Below are 19,448 nucleotides of genomic sequence, written 5' to 3'. Positions count from 1 at the left end.
TGGAAACAACATGAGACACACTTCAATCTTAAATGAATAACTCTGAGAGCATTTGGCAGGAGAACATATGATGTAACCGAATGGGAAAACATTGCAAATTTTGAGCAAATCATTAGAAAATGCATTATATATATTTACGAAACCAATTTGCACACTAGTTATTTTGGTGAAAAAGTGTGATGAAAAGAGACAATCAAATCAATCTTGATGGCGAATTCAAATCCACAATTTATATTAAAGAATATTACAATTAATCAATCTTTTTTAATGAAAGATGATGATGTTAAAGAGTCTCACATTGGATGAGAGGTGGTATGAACATAATTTTATAAGTGAGTATAATTTTCACTTTACAAGTCGATTTTGTAATAGTTTGTATAAGTTCATCCCAAAATACAAATATGGTGTAAAAGTCATATAAAAAATCCGTTAAATCACTTGCTATCATATTTGTATCACCCACAATTTATATTAAAGAATATTACAATTACATTACAAATAGTACATTTACAAACACTCCTCCTCCCGCTTCTACTACTAATACTACCGTGTTTAACTAGATTAGTTTGAGTTATATGTATATGTGTTATGATTCAAAGCTTTGTGACTTGTGATCGGTCTCTGAAGATTTCAAGAGAATGATTAATTGATAAAGTTGGGCAATGTAAATTAATGTCATGTAAACATAAAATTTCATGCTATGAATGATGAAGATATACTACTTTATAGACAGTATTTTTAAGCAAAATCATCAAACCATGTTATTATAATCAAAGTTGATAGGATATATAACGACCCACCCATTTGACCAAGACCAACAAAATATATACTATTTTGAAGTATACTTATTTTGTGTGTTAACTACTAGTACTAGTACTCGTAATCATAAAAATTTCAAAGTGAATATAGTCAATTAATTAATTGTAAAATTATTTAAAGACATACATAAACTATATGATAGATTGATAGCCATTTGTTTCGTGAATTCTAAAAAAATATCGTATACTTTTTTAACAAAAAAAAAGTGATATAACGAGCAATTAATCAAAGTGGGCTGCTGGGTCCACCGATAGAGAATTGGGCCGGCAAAAATAACTATTCACGCCGGCAGTTTATGTTATTTGTGTTTACCTAAAACTAAGTATTCTTCAGACATTTTCCTTGTCCGGAGCTGTTAGGCTAGGATCCGAACCATGTGTTTGAAACATCCTAGGCACCATGGACATTGGAGGGAAACATGATTTTCTTGTGTGACAAAAGAGCTACTTGGTACTCAATAAGTTTTTTAATTAATTATTCAAATATAAAAATAGAAATAAGATGTTCATTTCTCAAAAGAAAATAGAATTACCCAAGAGCGCTTAAGTTACCTAAGAGCGTTTAGATAAGATGACACGAGTTTTTTTTAGCGTTTGCCCACACCTAAAGATCACCGTGCCCAAGTTTTTTTTTTCCTTTCCGATATCTATGATTGGGACTATTGATTAGGCTAATGCAACCTCTGTAAAGCACTGTACCCATCCCTTTGCACTGACCCCATTCCACCTTTTCCATTTGCTTGGCATCATAAATTGAGAAAGTACATAGAACACATAAGTTCATCTCAACAGTACGAGTATATAGATTCATGCTTCACAAATAATGCACCAAATACTAATGGCGCTTTACGAATAATGGGTGATAATGCGGTTAGAGTATCAACCTTCCAATTTAAACGAATGACCAAGATTATTTTGATGCGTATATATCATAGTCGTTCGATGTAAAATCAATGGACTATATCAATTACTGCGTTATTTATGGACTATGGTGAATCCTAGTCCCAAATAATTCACCAAATACTAATGGAAATGGATTGACATCAGTTGATTTTGATGCAGTCAATGCATCAGAGTTGTCTGATTAAAATCATACGACTCAAATTTAAAAGTAGTTTTGAATAATTTTTATAAAATTAAAATTTTGACCTTAAATTTAAACCATCCGATCTTGATCAAGCGGTCTTATTATTGCTAAATGCATGCAATCATAGGTGCTGACTGCACCCAATTCAGGTGCAATATTAATTGATAGAAATCCCTTAGCTTAGCTTCAACATTAATTCATTATAAGATGGATAAAAAAGGTCCATGGTGACCAAAAATAAAATCATATGTTGATTCAAAGTACTTTGTTTTCTATATGCCTTCCTTTTCACGACATAAAAGTTGTGGGCTAGCTTGAGGCTTTATAAGAAAAATAAAATCCCAGAATGTGGAGAGTGCCGAAAGAACACATACACCACCCCCTATATATATTTTAGACATGTCATTTTGATAAGTATTCAAGAAAGATCCATACAATTAGATTATGTTGGTAAACCTAACTTTAATGATTATAGAGATGTTATTCTAACTAATCCATACATTGTTAAGGGAAATTGTGGGGGAATATGGAAACGATCCATGTGAACATTTTCTTTTAAATGGTTCATTTAATTTATAGTATAATGACACTAATCATGCATTTGGAGGGGTACACTTTGATGTTAGATTTTGTTTACTATGTCTAAGTTCTTTGAAGCCTAATGATGCAACATGTTCTACACTTTACATCTAAAAGGAGCTGTAGTGTTTGCCAAATTAATTAGTGGTATAGTACTTAGTATTATCCTGTAATTATCACAACAAGGACTAATTATTAATAATAAAATTAAGATGTCTAATGCTAATCAGATCATACATACTATTAGACAATTTAACCGGTAAATGAAATTTAAGTTGGATTGTTCTATTCAATTAAGATAAAAAGCCAATCTATTTTACCATTGTAGTCAAAATCATAATATTACATGAAATCTATAGTGTGACTCATGATCTCAAAAACACTGTCTGATAAGTATAAGATACAATTTGCTTGCTCAATTGGCAGAATAATTAGTGCTAGATATAATTCTGTCGACAGATATTATAGGAAAACAAATAAAAAGTCTCAATCATAATATATTTACGGTCATCACTTGGAAAAACCCGAGTTCCATTTTCAACATAAACAATTATTGACACTTTACTTACCTCACGGACGAACTCTAGATTACCGGAACTTCTTCCCTTCCATTTTACCATTCTACCTTATTCCATCAATCCAACCAAAACATTAGAAACCAAAGGGTCGATACCAATATTCCATCAATCCTCTTTTTTTTTTACGACGTCAATACAGTAAAGAAAAACATGTGAGTTTGGAAAATTCTCAAATTAATATATGGTTATAAGAGTATTATAATAAAAGTTAATCTTAAATTAAAATATAAGCAAATAGATTTATCATTTTTATTTATAAAATTTTATATAAAAATTATTATAGAGAAAAATAAATTCAAACTTTATAAAAAAAATAAAAAAGTTCAAAGCAAATGAAAAGGAGAAAAATTAATTTTAATGTCCAATTATAAAATATATTATGTTGACCCAGCAAATTTCAATTATTGAATTCAAACTTATTTATAATTTTCTTTTTTTAAAAAATAAATAAATTAGGGGTACACATTTTATGCATTTAAAACCAAGAAGAACTTACAATGAAATATACCTTTGACTTACCAATAAAGGTATTGAGCCTAACGGTGATCATATTACTATGAGTTTCATACGTTATTAACACGCAATTCTACAATGTCAGGTAATATTTTTGTAATTTATATATATTTTACTTCAATAATACAAAATTATGCAACTCATATTATATAATATTTAATTAATATGATCCACTACATAAACGAATATTATGTTCAACAAAAAAAAAACAAAAAAAAATTGATAATACAATACTTTAAATAAGATACTTGAATAATTTATTTTTTTTTAATTTTTTTGGTCAAGTAGCCTAATAACTATAGTACTTGACTCATTTTTTAGATACTCACCCTGTCATGCTATAGTTGCTCCAATGATAAAAAAAAAGTAAGGTACAAATATTAGTCTATGAAACTCGTTTAAATATCTGCATTGGAGATGCTCTAAGTTATTATAACAATTAACAAACCTCTTTTATACCCACAATTAAAATTTAAAACTAAATTTGTTTTTTTTAGGTAGAATTGTCTTTTGGTTTTTCATAATAGAAAAACTATATTTATTTTCAGCAGTAAATTATCTCCAAACATAGAAAAATAAAATGAAAATAGTTATTTCTATAAACAGTCTTTGATTTCTCTTTCAAAAATAAATAAAATATAATAAATTATTTCAAGGAAAAAAAATATTAATTATTTCAAGGAATACATCATTCACTGTTTGACAATTTTTTAAAAGAATTGGCAATTTTTTTATTTAAAGAATTGCCAAAGTTATTCAATGCATTTAAACAATATGAATCTATGCATTTGTTGGTATAACCTAGTTTTGCCAATGTATCTATTCACATATAGTTGGTCCACTAGCAATTGACATTGGACATCACATGGTAGAAAGAACCACCGTTCGATCCTCGCAACTGCGATTAGAAAGAGCTTGAAATTACTTGATGTCAAAACAGATCCCCAAATTAGATTAGGTGGTCTAGTTGACCGGATCTAGTGACTAAAACCACTTTTCAGATTCATCATATAAATGATGTATTTAGTCTATATTAAAGATCAGATACATCAGTTATCTAATAAATATGAATTTTTTTTTTGTGAAGTAACATAGTGACTAGAAAATTCACCTTAAAGTTGAATAAGTGAAGTGTCCGAGATTTGAACTTCAATTCCTACACATATAATGTGACATTCCTGACAACCGAGCTCACGGGTCAAAGATGTTTATTTATTAGAGAGTGAATGTTAAAAGAAATGGATAATTAAGTTTGAAAAACTATATTGGGTTTATATAACCCATTAAATAAAATAAAAACTAATTTTAAACCATGAAGGTGATGACATAGCGAGAGGGTCGGAAGCAGGTTCGGTGTTAGCTTTGGAACACCAATATTATTAGAGAGAAAGACCATACAACCAAAGGAAAGCGAGGGAAAGAAAAGATCACAAAAAAATTTATTTTCATTTCCTCTCTCTCTCTTTCATCATTCTTTACCTTCTTCATCTTCAAGCTATATTCATTATTTTCCCTTTTTTCTTTCAGAATTCAGCTATATATATTTTTTTTCATTGTTATATAGCTAACAATTCTATGCCATTTTCCCAAAGACTAAACCTTTTTGATTATAGGAAACTTGGGTTTTTTTTCTTTTCAATTTTTAACATAGGATTTGTTTCTGGGTCTTTTGTTAATTCTTAAGGCCTAATTATGTCAAACGACCAAGCTTTACCATTCTCTGTTGTTTCTGTCTTCGAAGATGTTATTCAACAACAACAACAACAAGAAGAACAACAACAGCAGCAGCAACAACAGCAACAACAACAACAACAACAACAACAACAACAACAACAACTGCAACAACAACAGGCTCCCCGGTCCAGTGATTTCAAATTTGTCTCCAGAAAAACCGAAGAAGCTTGTATATATCCATTTCCTCTTTTTTTTTTTTTTTTTTTGTTTAATTAATAAGATTTTTGCTTTTACTTCCATCATATTTATATTACAACTATGTAATTAGTTCAAGTTTTTGTGAAAATTAATGTTAATGTCTTTTTTATTGGCTAACGATGTCTGGTTCTAAGCTACAAATAACAGACAACAGATACGACACGGCCACAGACACGTTGACACCAATAATATGTTGAGAAAATAACAAAATGCAATGTAATAATAAGTGTCTGGACACATGCCGGACACGTCTAACCTGAAGAGTGTCTGTGCTTCGTTGCAGTTCTAATAACCAATAAATGACACTTATTGTTTTGTTGAAATTTGTGTTCAATTGGATCTTCATATAATTGAGATAGAATTTGTCTGTTATTGCAGCTTTGTTAAGGTATGAAGCGGCCTGTTGGTTGCGAAAAACGGTTGGAGTTGTTGGAGGGAAGGACTTACCAGCTGAACCTTCTGAAGAAGACTTTAGGATTGGTTTGCGTAGCGGGATTATTCTCTGCAATGCTCTCAACAAAGTTCAACCTGGAGCAGTGGCTAAGGTATGTTATGTTTCTCATCTCACAAAATATGCCTCTATAGATTCTCTATGACAATTATATATTGAACCTATATAAACATATTTAGGTGGTTGGAGGCCCTTGTGATTCTGTTCTTGTTCCTGATGGAGCAGCATTATCTGCTTTTCAATACTTTGAAAATGTAAGGAATTTTCTTGTAGCTGTAGAAGAAATGGGACTTCCTTCCTTTGAAGCTTCTGATTTGGAACAGGTTCTTATTAATCAAACTTCAGCTTTTTTTGTTTATTAATACTTTGGTTTTATGGGATGGATAGAATTAGTAGATTTTTTTCCGGTCTGAACTCTCCAGCACCTAGGAGAATGGTCTGATAATCTGGAGTTCGGTCTGGCCAATGATTTAGTCAGAATTCAAACTTAGGTTCTCTTGAGCGATTCAATTCAACCTTAATTGAAGCTCGTTAACCACTTGAGTCTAACCGGTTGATTATGGGCTTGATAGATTGAAATCAATGTCTGTAGTTAATTTATTATAGAGCAATTGTGATTATTCGTTTACATTTATCATATTTGTACATATTGTACTTACAGGGAGGAAAATCTTCAAGAATAGTGAATTGTGTTTTGGCAATGAAATCCTTGTCTGAAGGGACACTTGGAGGAAGAAGTGGGTCAGGGTCATTCAAATTTGGTCAAAAGCCACCTACACCTGTGAAATCAATTTTGAGGAAAAACTCAGAACCATTCACGAAGTCACTATGGAGTATGACATTAGGTGACAAAGATGTTGGTTACATGAGTGATAACTCTTCATACAATGATTCTGGAAACGATCGCCAAGAAGGGGTTCGAGAGAACTTTATTGTTTATAATATATTTTTTCTCTTTTTTGTCAAAATGATAAAAATCATCTGTCTAAGCTTCATGATTTTGTATCTGCAGGGTTCATTTTCTTCCTTAAATTCACTAGTTCGCCAATATTTGTCTAATAAGAGGCCAGACGAAATTCCCATTGTAAGGCCTATTTCTTCTTTAATAGATTTAGACGAAACCGCTTAACATTTTGTCAATTCTTTCGAGTGATTTTTGCCTTGCTCTCCAAGTAACATAACACATCAGACTATTGTATATGTAACAAAGTAGCCTCTTCTTAAAGATATAACATATTTTGCTGCAACAGGCAGTGGAGTCTCTTCTTAGCAAAGTCATGGAAGAGTTTGAGCGTCGAATGCAAATTCAACAAGAAACGGTATGCATCTCTATAGTTTAGTAGCGCTGAATCTTATACTTATAATCCGGATGCAAAAAGTAGCCTTTCGGAATCTAATGATAAAATTTTAATTGTTGTAGTTTAAAACAACTCAAGAAGATAAGCCATCGGCTGAACCGGAACAATCAATTTCAAAAGATGCTTCTGTTGATGAAGGGGTAAAATTTACATTCCAGAAAATAGTTATCTTGCAAGTGCAAATGAAAAATGTTTAGATTGGTCACTATCACAATCTCAACTGCTTATCTTCTTTTTTTGATTTGAGGATTATATAGATGGAAGAAAATGAAGATGGAGAACAGTTGCAAGAAAAGATCGAAGAAAATGAAGATGAAGAACAGTTGCAAGACAAGATGGAAGAAAATGAAGATGGAGAACAGTTGCAAGAAAAACAAGAGGAATGCGATGATGAGAAATACAATAGTGATGCTGAAGAATTAAACAGGCTGAAATTGAAGCAGCTAAGTATAGTCGAGGAACAAACTAGAAGTGTCCAGGTAAATAGTAATAATAATAAATCTGAAGCTCGGTGTTTGGTAATTGAATTGATGAGGTAAAATGACGGATTCGATATTAAAATTCTTTAGGAAGTGAAACACATTGTACATCAAACGAAATCGGGAATGCAGTTTCTGAAAAGGGAATACCAAAAGGATATGATCAATCTAAGTAAGCACCTGCAAAGTCTAGCTGCTGCTGCTCAAGGATATCATAAAGTTCTCGAAGAAAACCGCAAGTTATACAATCAAGTGCAGGATCTTAAAGGTAAAACTCTAGTGGTGAAGACTATAGAGTCTATGTATAATTTTTCTCCTAGGTTCCATGCTCTAAATGAGAGAGTGATCTGACTTGAGATTTTTGCATTATAAACACAAATAATAGCTTTCGGATTTCTATTTTTTCTTTTCTTCAAAAAAGTTGGAATCATAGATTAAGTTCAGAAGTTTTAAACTTTCTATTACACATCCGTTTTCCAAATAATCATGAGTATTTTTCTTTGTGCCGTTGAAGATTAAATTCCCATTTCTGAATGGACAATTTTTTTGCATGTTGGTAGGAAACATTAGGGTGTACTGTCGAGTTCGACCGTTCTTGGGAGCGAAAACAAGTCAAAATAGCGTTGTAAGCGGTGTGGAGGAAGGAAGTATGACACTCATGATACCTCCCAATTCCAAACTTGGTAAAGAAGGAAAGAAGACATTTACCTTCAATAAAGCTTTTGGTTCTACTTCAACACAAGGTTGGTCTTAGTTTGTATATCTTTCACTAATTTTTTCGCTAATAGGTATGTTTTCATCATCACTGTTGTTTATGGTTTTCTTGCAGCGGAAGTATTCTCGGATATGCAGCCTCTGGTCCGTTCGGTTCTTGATGGTTACAATGTTTGCATTTTTGCATATGGCCAAACAGGATCAGGAAAAACGTATACTATGGTAAGAGTTTCAGATAAGACCACCGCATGATCTATTCGGAACAAATTCCAATGCAAATCTATGAATTTGTTGTGTTATATAACAAATTTTGTCTTGTGAGAATCATAATAAGTCCATTAATACTTGATATGTGTTGATGCAGGCAGGACCAGACAATCTTGATGACGACACCATAGGTGTGAACTACCGTGCATTGCAAGATCTCTTCTTTCTCTCAGATCAGAGGAAAGACACCATTAACTATGTAATCTCAGTTCAGATGCTTGAGATTTACAACGAGCAAGTCAGAGACCTACTAGCTCCAGAGGGTTCTAATAAAAGATATCCTTTTCTAATCTATCTTATACAATAATATTAAGACTATATTATGTAGATGCCATGCTGAATTATTGATTCTTTTTTTTGTTGAGGTTATCTTTAACACATACACACATTAGATATCCGCAATAGTTCCAATAATGGCATCAACGTGCCAGATGCGAACCTTGTTCCAGTTTCAACCACTTCCGATGTCATAAATTTGATGAACTTGGGACATAAAAATCGCGCTGTTGGTTCTACTTCCATGAACGAACGTAGCAGTCGTTCTCACAGGTAATAGCAATGACATTGTTAGGTTTATTTGTAAGTATTAATTTTCCTTTGCTAACACACATTGACCCTTCTTGTACCTGTTGGTATATAATTGCAGTTGCTTGACAGTTCATGTTCATGGAAAGAACTTGATATCAGGAGGCATTATTCGAGGTAGTATGCATCTTGTTGACCTTGCAGGAAGTGAGAGGGCCGATAAAACCGAGGCCACGGGAGATAGACTTAAAGAGGCTCAACATATCAACAAGTCACTTTCTGCCTTAGGGGATGTAATCGCTTCCCTTGCGCAGAAGAATGCACATGTTCCATACCGGAACAGTAAACTTACTCAGCTACTTCAGGATGCACTTGGTATGTTTTTCCTATCAGTATTGCTTTGACAACATTAGGATTTGTCTCCTTGGTTGGCTATTAAGGAACTGCCTTTTTTTTTCATATATATGTATATCAGGAGGGCAGGCCAAGACTCTCATGTTTGTTCATATTAGTCCGGAACCTGATGCTCTTGGAGAAACACTAAGTACACTCAAGTTCGCAGAACGCGTATCCACTGTTGAACTAGGAGCTGCAAAAGTAAATAAAGATAACACAGAAGTGAAAGACCTTAAAGAACAGGTTCTTACATTGTCTTTTGTTCTCTAGTCTAATAGCCAACTATACTAAAATGTAATGTAACAATATTATTAAGTGAAAATGCGGTAGAGTACGATTGGAACTCACGACATCTTCGAATTATGCAATTTTTATGTTATAATGTTATCTTTGCCTTTGTCAGATTGCTAGTCTGAAGGCAGCCTTAGCGAGGAAGGATGGAGAAGCAGAACAGTTTCAACAACCTACCAATAATGGCAATGTAACACCAAAGTTAAAATCGTATGCATCGTCACCTCCCATACAACAACGTAGCTCGACATCTGCTGGAGGCCGTAAGCAGCCAAAGGATGATACTAGTAGCGAAATGGTAACATGTTATCATTTATATATCTTAACTCCATGAAATTACTCTAGTGACATGTCAAAAGCATTATATTATGTGATCATATAAGTGATGCAATGAGATATAATTATTGCTAAATTACACTTATGGTAACTGATGTATGTAAATGTTGTGAATAATTACATGTAGGGTGAGAATAAGGGTGCAACAAAGCTGAAAAGAAGAAGCCTAGATCTTCATGACATGATGTATAGGGGTTCACCACCATGGCCACAAAACAACCAAGGAGTAAATGGAAAAGAGGATGATAAGGAATCAGTTTCAAGTAGGATGAACAGGAATGACAGCTTCACAAGTGATGATAGCTTAGTGGGACAATGGGAATCAGAAAGTAAATACTCTCCGATGTTAAGTCCAAGTTCTCTTTCAGAAAATTCAAAGTTATGTTCGGATCCCGGGTATGAGATGACTACTATGACCACAGATGAATCTGAGGAGCTTGAAATTGCAACATGTAGCGATTCTTCAGAATCAGACATGAGTTGGTTAATACAGGCACCTAAACCAACCGCAATTTCAAATGGATTAGGCTCTAAATTAAAGAAACCTACTAATCCTAGACCAACAAAGATCCCCGAAGTCAGGTAATTAGTTCGTGTTAATTGCACAAGAGTTTAATAGCTATGCACTGACCAGTAAAACTTTTATACAGCGTCTCTTATCCGACCTCACTACCTTTTAGGAACGCAACAAATATTAAACTTGTTGCACAATCAAACTTTATGTTGCATTACATTACATATATATGTGATTCTCAAAGGTATATTAACATTGTTCTTTCTATGTATGAAAATAGGAGTATGATCCCATCATTAATTCCTACTCCATCAAAAAAACCAGCAAGCCCAGTTACTCAAGCAAGAAAGAATCCAGGATCAACTGGTTTAAAAAGGAGGAGTGGACATGCAAAGTGAGAGACCTTGTTCAATTGTTCAAAGTGTTGTTGAAAGGCTTTGTTTTCCTCCTCTGGTGGTTTTAATACATTTTTTTTGTTGATGATTTTAGCACTACACTTAGATTTATTTGCTTGGTCAAAAGATTTATGAATTATTTTAGTGTCATAAATTTTCAAAAGGACAAATGGATGTAAGATGTAATGCTAGAAGGAGAGTGTACAAGTTGGATAATTTTTTTTTTGTTTTGTTTGTATGTATAATACTATAATTTTGTGAATAATAGATTTTTGTGCTATTTGGTGATGACAAAAATAAACCCATTGAGTGGTTCCATTCTACTATGTATTTACCTGTGTGCCAATGTGGCCAAGAATACAAAATTGAACTCTTCTTCTCATATTTTTTTTCTTGTTACCAAAGTTTCCACTGTCATTAGTGATGACTAATCACCGCCGAAGAATCTGTAGCATACACAAGGTCCCAACCGCATTTTTTTCATACGCAGGAGTCAAAAATCGAACCCCTAACCATATACTTAAAGAGACTAAGACTCTTACTATTTGGACCAATTCATTGTTCATCTTGCCATATCATATTCTAGTATGAGGCTATATGAGCCTATGAGGGTAGTTGAGTAATATTGCTTGCAGTTTTTTAATGTTGTATAGTAATTATCACTCTCTATTGTTGGCCGTCCAAGGGTGGCATAGGTTGGATTGGACCTTTGCTGGTTGTCCTGTTGTGCTCATCATGTTTCTATTTTTCTGTTTCTTTGAATATTCTACTATAAAAGCATTATATATCATACACACTTTGAAGTTCTGTTTGTGTGGAAGAAATATTATTCTCATATTCCTTTGATTGAATCAACCTGCATCTATATTTTATGCAATCGGTTTTTGACACAATATGACAATATTTATGTAATTGTTAAGAACCATGTTACTTTACCAAAGAACAAATAAATTAAATTAATGCATCAAACAATGTTTGAAGGAACTTGGATAAAATGTTGAGAGTCCTAAATTCTATTAGTGTTTTTAGGAACACTAATAGAAAACTATCTTATGAAAAAATTGAATTCAACAATGAGGTAGTCTTCCAAAATTCAAATAAAATTCAACAATGCACTAAGACTAAAATTCAAATTCTGCAAATGAGAGGTAATATATTTAATTTTCGATAATTTCTTAAATAAAATTAATTAATTCGAGCAAACTTATTTGAAAAAAAAAAAAGCACCCATTCATCGTACATTCTTGATTTTTAGTAAAAACATGCTTAATTTGAAAACATGGTAAAAATAAAAATGTAAAATATTCTTAGTATTTAGTTTTTCCTAATTTGTTTACAATTAATCTATTTTTTCTTTTTTTGTTGCAACAATTAATATATTTTCTATAATATTATTTTTGACTTTGACTCTTTTGGTGAAAATGAGAAAACTTTCTATTATTTCTTTCACAATATATAAAAAAATACATAAAACTAAAATATCTCTTTGGGGAGGGATCAAATTACACCATTGGATTGAAATGTTATATAGTATAGATCATCTATGTTTATAAAAATCTAATATGTTATTGAGACCGATCAAGATTAATGAACATATTAAACGATTTTAAATTTTTATAAAATTTAACACAGATGATCTATACGATATAAACTTTCAATATCCAACGATGAATTTTGTAAAATTTATATTTGTTAAAGCATTATTGAGCTCAAATGTTATACCGGTGTAATTTGATCCTTCCCCTATCTCTTTTGTGTGAGATTTTCTTTTTACTAACAATAACAACGATATTCATTTATTCCAATAATTGATAGAGTACAAATTCAACATCACTAAAAACAAAAAGGATGAATCTGCGAACAAACTCACCGCATCCAAGTTAATAGCATGCAAAAGCAAAATGCCTACAAATAACATGATAAATTTAAAGTCACCGAAATGTCCATCCTTCCGGATCTGCAATGATAATACTCAAATCATTAATTGAATCTGCAATCGATTGAAATTGATGTTTCAATACGGACTAAACGAACACCGCAACGATAAAAGTAGTAGTGAAAACTAAAAAGTAATTTTTGGAGAAAGATTGGGATAAAATAAAAGTGAGCATTATTACATGAGTTATGAAAAAAGATTCCTTTACCTAAACCAAGCAAAAAGACCCTCTTTTTTTGCTCTGAAAGTGTGTCTTTTTGTACCAATCAAATTACAGTCACAGAGAAACTCATCATCTTTTCTCTGTAAGTAACATCACTGAATCCCACGCTCATCTCATCCTCCATTTCTAGAGTTTATCGCCATTCCATTTCTATGCTTTTCGCAGATGTAGTTACTTACTTACTACAATGTACTTCTATCTCTACCTCCTCGATCTACCGCATTTTCTTATATTCATCAATCAATCATGTTATTTCATTTTTTTAATTATGCTTGTACGATCCGTTTTAGAATTATTCATTCATGAATAGATCTAACTTTTTTTTCTTTTTTTTTTTTGTTGGAATTTATTTGGATGATTATTATAGGTATTTAAGGTGATTGAAATTTGAAATGTTGAATTTGTGAAGTAAGATGAGTAAGCGTGAATTTTCAAGGATGAAGCCGTTATCATCACAAGTTCCTTTGGCTACTTTGATTGGCCGTGAGATTCGAAATGAGAATGTTGAAAAACCTTTTGTCAAATATGGACAAGCTGGATTGGCAAAAAAAGGAGAAGATTACTTTTTTATTAAAACTGATTGTTACAGGGTTCCCTCTGATCCATCAACTGCGTTTTCCGTCTTCGCGGTATTATTTTTACTTTGTTTTCTTGTTTATTTCAGTTCAGTAACTTTGTTTTTGTGTTTAGCTTATTGTTTGTTCTGCATAGTGGAGATAACTTTGTCTGTATGAGGTCTTAGGGTCTGTTTGGATTTGATAATTTGAACTTATCTGCTAGCATAAACACTTGTGAGACTGTTTGGGAGAGTTTATGGAAACAGCTTGTGATAAACTTTCCAGAATAGCTTATGAAAACAACTTTTAATTTATATGAAAATAGTTTGACTTTATTTTATCTTTTGTTATCAAAATAGCTTATACATAGGCACTACTTATCTAAACAGAGACTTAGTAGATGTCAAATGAGAATGGAAGCATATTATTTATTTCTCTTTTCTTCACATTTATAAGCAGAAAGTGGTGCATCAATTTATTCCTGCAATGGGTATGATTATGATATTGATAAGGAATTCATGATTGACAGATTTTTGACGGGCACAACGGTATATCAGCTGCTATTTATACAAAGGAAAACTTGCTTAATAATGTTTTGAGTGCAATGCCACAAGATATCAGCAGGGATGCATGGCTACAGGCCCTTCCTCGCGCTTTAGTTGTTGGTTTTGTGAAAACTGACACAGAGTTTCAGAAGAAGGGTAAATACAAAACCTTGTTTTCTAGCTTCATGGATCTTATCTACACTTAGTTGTTGACATCTTAATTTCATCTGCAGGGGAAACTTCTGGAACAACAGCTACATTTGTTCTGGTTGATGGATGGACTGTCACTGTTGCATCTGTTGGTGATTCCCGTTGCATATTAGATACTCAGGGAGGTGTAGTTTCTCTCCTGACAGTTGACCATAGATTGGAAGAGAATGTAGAAGAGAGGGAGCGTGTTACTGCCAGTGGTGGTGAAGTAGGAAGACTCAATATATTTGGGGGAAATGCGGTATGATGTAATCACTTTTGCCCTTCTAGTAGCAGTTACTTACACTCAACTGATTTTGGTTCTCAAATATGTTTGTAGGTAGGGCCTCTTCGCTGCTGGCCTGGTGGATTGTGCCTATCTAGATCAATAGGAGACACGGATGTCGGAGAATATATTGTGCCAATACCACATGTTAAGCAAGTGAAAGTGAGCTGGTTTCATTCTTATGTTCTTTGTTTGGTGACTATATATATGGAGCATTCAGTTCCAAATTACAAATCTCACAAACATTTGTCTTTTCTTTCCTCAGCTTTCAAATGCTGGTGGAAGGCTTATTATAGCCTCTGATGGTATTTGGGATGCTTTATCTAATGATACGGCTGCCATGTCATGTCGGGGTCTACCTGCAGAGCTTGCTGCTAAGCTAGTGGTTAAGGTGAGGTTATGGTTAATTCTGGCATTCTTCTCACATTTTCAGGATTGGATGTCTGGTTAGCTTATTTAGTAAATGCTTTGGTTTTTTTTTCTCCCAGGAAGCTCTTAGATCTAGAGGCCTGAAGGATGATACAACCTGCCTTGTTGTAGATATTATTCCTTCTGACCACTCTGTATTACCACCAACTCCAAGAAAGAAAAATAATATGCTAACCACGCTTCTCTTTAGAAAGAAATCTGAGAACTCTACAAACAAAGCTACTAGCAAGCTTTCTGCAGTTGGTGTTGTTGAGGAGTTATTTGAAGAGGGTTCTGCAATGCTTATAGAAAGGTAGCCCAGCTAAATTCACATTTGAAACTTATCTTATTTGACTAGTGATTGGAATGAAATGATTTCTTTTTCTATTTGGGTGTATATGCGTGTGCAATTCTGAAGTCTTCTATTTTTCTTAAAAACTGCAGGCTTGGTAAGGATTTTCCATTTGATAAGAATTCTGAGATATTCCGCTGTGCGATTTGCCAAGTGGATCAACCCCCTGGCAATGGTTTATCAGTGAACTCTGGACCTTTCTTTTCTCCAGCTTCTAAGCCATGGGAAGGCCCATTTCTCTGCACAAATTGTCGGAAGAAAAAAGATGCCATGGAAGGAAAGAGGCCTAGCTCACCTACCGTTACAGCACAATAATTATCTAATATTATGGTTCCACAGTAAATATTTGTATAATTTTATCTGGCAGTGCGAGCATGCTTGATTTTGCATTTTCGGTGGTGATTGTCATAGATGTGCAAGAAATGAAGTTAAGATAGGTCTAGTAAGTGTTTTGGAAATTGTAACAAATTTGATTATGGCTTGTGCTCAGCTGTTGGACTGACTGATAGAACAAATATGGTGTCTGGTAGATAGGTGATTTGTGCTAAGCTAACAGTTTGTATTTGTAAGTAAACTGAAGCTATGGTTACATCTCCCATTCGAGACCTTCAACGATAAGCCCCTTTTGAGACTAAAAGAAGTCTCAATCGTATCTGAAAATCAGGATTTTGTGATCTTTGTTGACCCCTCTCTCCCCCAACACAAAATAGTCTATGAATGTGAAAATTGTTGATCAAGTCAAGTTAGTTCTTTTGTTACTCACATTGTCATCAAGAAGGTTAATAAACACATAGCTGGAAGGGCACTGACACCAAAATGATAAAAGAATAGAGGGCTCTCATCTTTTCCTTTGTGCCATTCTTCTTCAACCTTCGTTCTGGATGTTTAGGATTGCAAAGTGTAGAGCATTTCTTATATGAAATATTAAATTTGGTTGTGCGACAAAAATTTATATCAGATACTATAATAATTTAATAGTTACACATTAAAAGTCCCGGTATTAGTATTAAAAAGTCTTATTTGAAATTCATCATTATTAGATCTAAGATTATATTAAATGGCAGAGCCAAAAATCTTAATGATAGTCCATAGTGAGTTACTGCATTTTCTTTTTCTTTTGGTCAGTAGATGAAGTGGTAAGCACTACTAAAACTTGCATACACAACTGCAGATATCTTAGGTTCAAACCCGGGTGAAAGCGTCTGATCTAAGAATTTTGACATTAGTAGTTGAGTTAGACTTTATAGAGTTGCTGCTATTTTACAATAGGGGCACATTATAGGAGATTTGGGATATGTAGAATTAGAATTGCAGCTGTCTTGCTAGACCTCATGTTGCAAATGTTAAAGGAAAGGAATAGGTACTTACTACCTTTTAGCACCTTTTGTTTGGTAATAGACTAATAGTTCAATTGGGCAAATTAACTAATCCCAATAAATCCTTTTTTTTTTAACATTTTCTTGGATACACAATTATTAAATTATTTTGTCTTTTCTCTTAGTTTCTTAGTGGTATCTCTTCTGGTTCCTTCCATGCATGATACATTACATGCCTCTCATGTCCAATTAAACTCCAACCAATAGTTTCCCTTTAAATCCCTGTATTTTCAAGTTGTTGAGTGTTCTCTTTATTGAAATTGCATATTAAATTTATGAAAGATGATTATTCACTGAATTGTGTGTAACTGTGAATGTAACAAGAAATATGATCTTATCAGCAGTTTATTCAAATAAGAACAAAAGAAACAGGAACATAGTAAAAAAACATAGTAAGACAACCTTAACACAAAACAAAAGTGTTGACCAAATTAACTGGAACTCACTGTTTATCACAGTTTCTCACAATAAAAAAAGACACTAATAACTACTAGAGAAAAAATAGATTACCTATAGAAATTAAAGACAATTTTTTGTATATGATTCTGTCTTAGGTATTAGGGATGGATCCATTTTTTCCTAGTAGTAAGACATAAACATAACAAAGTTGTTTTCTTGGAAAGTTAACATTGATACATGAACATGCATGCATCTTAGTTAATATTTAGGAGGAATCCATTGCAACTCAATCCCATAATTCCAAGTTTCAAAAGGATCATCAGCCTTAAAATCTACCAAACAAGTGTAAGCAGTACAACTCCCAAACCTGAGTCTAATCTTATGAGAATTCATAGCTGAATCTTTTAAGTAATGACAACAAAGGGTGTTCATACACCCATTTCCCTCCTCCACTTTTTCCTCAAACTGTCTACAAATACTGTTTGAAGAACAGTTAAGAGGAGATCGAAGTATATCTATAGAGCAATTTAGAAGCATGACAGTGTTAAATGTAGAAATGTTGAAGGGTAAATTTTCATCTAGTACTAAGCCTCCATCAATAAGATCAGAAGAATAACAAGTGTCTTTAAGTATGATGGGTGGTTTAAGTATAAGCTTGTTTGCATTTGGGTCAATTTTAAGGATCTTATAGTAAGTTCCTGTTGCTGACAAGAACTCTAAGCTATCATTATTGCAGTAAATTTTGTAGCTTTTGTCACCACAGTTATCACTAGTGCTGAGTGGATATGGAACTGCAAAATCCCCACAATTTGAACAAGCACTTAGGGGAGATGCATTGATTACTGGACCAAGACCAGTAATTAGTAGAAAGAGTAGAAGGATTACCATCTTTAAACTATTCCAATGATACATGGAATTTGTCTCTCGATTAGGCAGTGAGGTTTAATTGTAAGAATGTCGTCTATTTATAGGTTAATGCTACGGTGGACCACCCGTGGATACGTGATCAATACTGTTATGACGAAAACGAATTTTACAAAATTTACTGCTGGATTGAAATGATTGAAAGTTTATATATATAGATCATCCAACAAAATTTTTTAAAAAAGACTTAATTAGTAAAATGGTCCCTTAAAGATATTTTTGATTTTACATTGGTCCCTTAAAGAAAAAAAGGACCGAATAGGTCCCTTAAAAAAAAAAGTCTGAATAGGTTCTTTAAAGACATCTCTGAATAGTTCTAGCTCTGAATATTATAAATCAATCAAGATTATTAGTGTTAATTATTTTAGCAAAATGACACACTAGACCCACTACCACTTGCTTCTTTGAGTTGCTCCCCTTTCCACAAGTGGTATCCTATAATAACGTTTTTTTTATATGTTCATGGCCACAATCATAACAGTAAAGTACTAAATGATAAACTCCTGAAGTTTCTAAAATTAATAATATTAATTGGCTTTAAAGCTTTTAGTGTTAAGGCTCACAAAGTTAATGTGGACATAACTAAGAACTTTTGGTGCATAATCAACAACATCAAACAGACCACCTGTCAACAGTCAATCTGTAATCCACTTGATGGTGGTTCACTGAAAATTATTTTACAGAGTTAGCCAATCAAATTTCAAGGTTTTTCCAAATCACTATGTGTATATACATATATATATATATATATATATATGTATTAATCTCTGAAAGTGATCATCTCTATTTGTTTTAGAGAAAGACATGTACCAACATTATATTAGTTCAAGTGGAACTGAACTTGGATCTTTTAAATAAGATTTTAAATTTAAATATTTATGGATGGAAAAAATGTAGTTGGGAGGAGAAACCCTACTAAAGTGTCCAACGAAATTCTATGGAGAAATTAGTTATTAACAAAATCGGTAGATACTTTGCACCAATAATATGATTATTAAAATAAAATAGGGAAGATATATA

At 32.9% G+C, this 19,448-nt stretch overlaps 3 protein-coding genes across 6 annotated transcripts; 2 read left to right on the top strand and 1 right to left on the bottom strand.

Annotated features, from left to right (window-relative positions):
* Window positions 1–4,985: 4,985 nt before the first annotated feature.
* Window positions 4,986–11,617, top strand: LOC123890958 (kinesin-like protein KIN-14G). Its single transcript, XM_045940718.1, has 18 exons — window positions 4,986–5,478; window positions 5,886–6,052; window positions 6,138–6,281; window positions 6,620–6,874; window positions 6,971–7,042; window positions 7,209–7,277; window positions 7,379–7,456; window positions 7,574–7,795; window positions 7,886–8,063; window positions 8,356–8,538; window positions 8,625–8,731; window positions 8,874–9,052; window positions 9,164–9,325; window positions 9,423–9,676; window positions 9,777–9,940; window positions 10,101–10,286; window positions 10,452–10,906; window positions 11,119–11,617. The coding sequence occupies exons 1-18, from the start codon at window positions 5,268–5,270 to the stop codon at window positions 11,234–11,236; spliced, it is 3,204 nt and encodes a 1,067-aa protein (XP_045796674.1). The 5' UTR covers window positions 4,986–5,267; the 3' UTR covers window positions 11,237–11,617.
* Window positions 11,618–13,336: 1,719 nt separating this feature from the next.
* On the top strand, window positions 13,337–16,466 carry LOC123890957 (probable protein phosphatase 2C 5). Of its 4 annotated transcripts, none has more exons than XM_045940715.1 (8): window positions 13,337–13,474; window positions 13,760–14,021; window positions 14,479–14,650; window positions 14,728–14,945; window positions 15,024–15,131; window positions 15,235–15,360; window positions 15,458–15,690; window positions 15,822–16,466. In XM_045940715.1, the coding sequence occupies exons 2-8, from the start codon at window positions 13,806–13,808 to the stop codon at window positions 16,042–16,044; spliced, it is 1,296 nt and encodes a 431-aa protein (XP_045796671.1). In that variant the 5' UTR covers window positions 13,337–13,474; window positions 13,760–13,805; the 3' UTR covers window positions 16,045–16,466. The 4 variants fall into 4 exon arrangements, with proteins under 4 accessions (XP_045796671.1, XP_045796670.1, XP_045796672.1 ...); XM_045940714.1 differs by having other exon boundaries at window positions 13,363–13,581; XM_045940716.1 differs by having other exon boundaries at window positions 13,376–13,478; window positions 13,769–14,021.
* A 1,061-nt stretch (window positions 16,467–17,527) lies between these two features.
* LOC123890956 (wall-associated receptor kinase-like 20) lies at window positions 17,528–18,422 on the bottom strand. The gene has a single exon (XM_045940713.1). The coding sequence runs from the start codon at window positions 18,414–18,416 to the stop codon at window positions 17,763–17,765; it is 654 nt and encodes a 217-aa protein (XP_045796669.1). The 5' UTR covers window positions 18,417–18,422; the 3' UTR covers window positions 17,528–17,762.
* Window positions 18,423–19,448: the final 1,026 nt, after the last annotated feature.

This window comes from Trifolium pratense, linkage group LG6, assembly GCF_020283565.1.
Source record: "Trifolium pratense cultivar HEN17-A07 linkage group LG6, ARS_RC_1.1, whole genome shotgun sequence".
NCBI classification, from domain to species: domain Eukaryota; kingdom Viridiplantae; phylum Streptophyta; class Magnoliopsida; order Fabales; family Fabaceae; genus Trifolium; species Trifolium pratense.
Note: the sequence above shows the minus strand (reverse complement) of the source record. Positions and strands in the feature narration are given on the sequence as shown.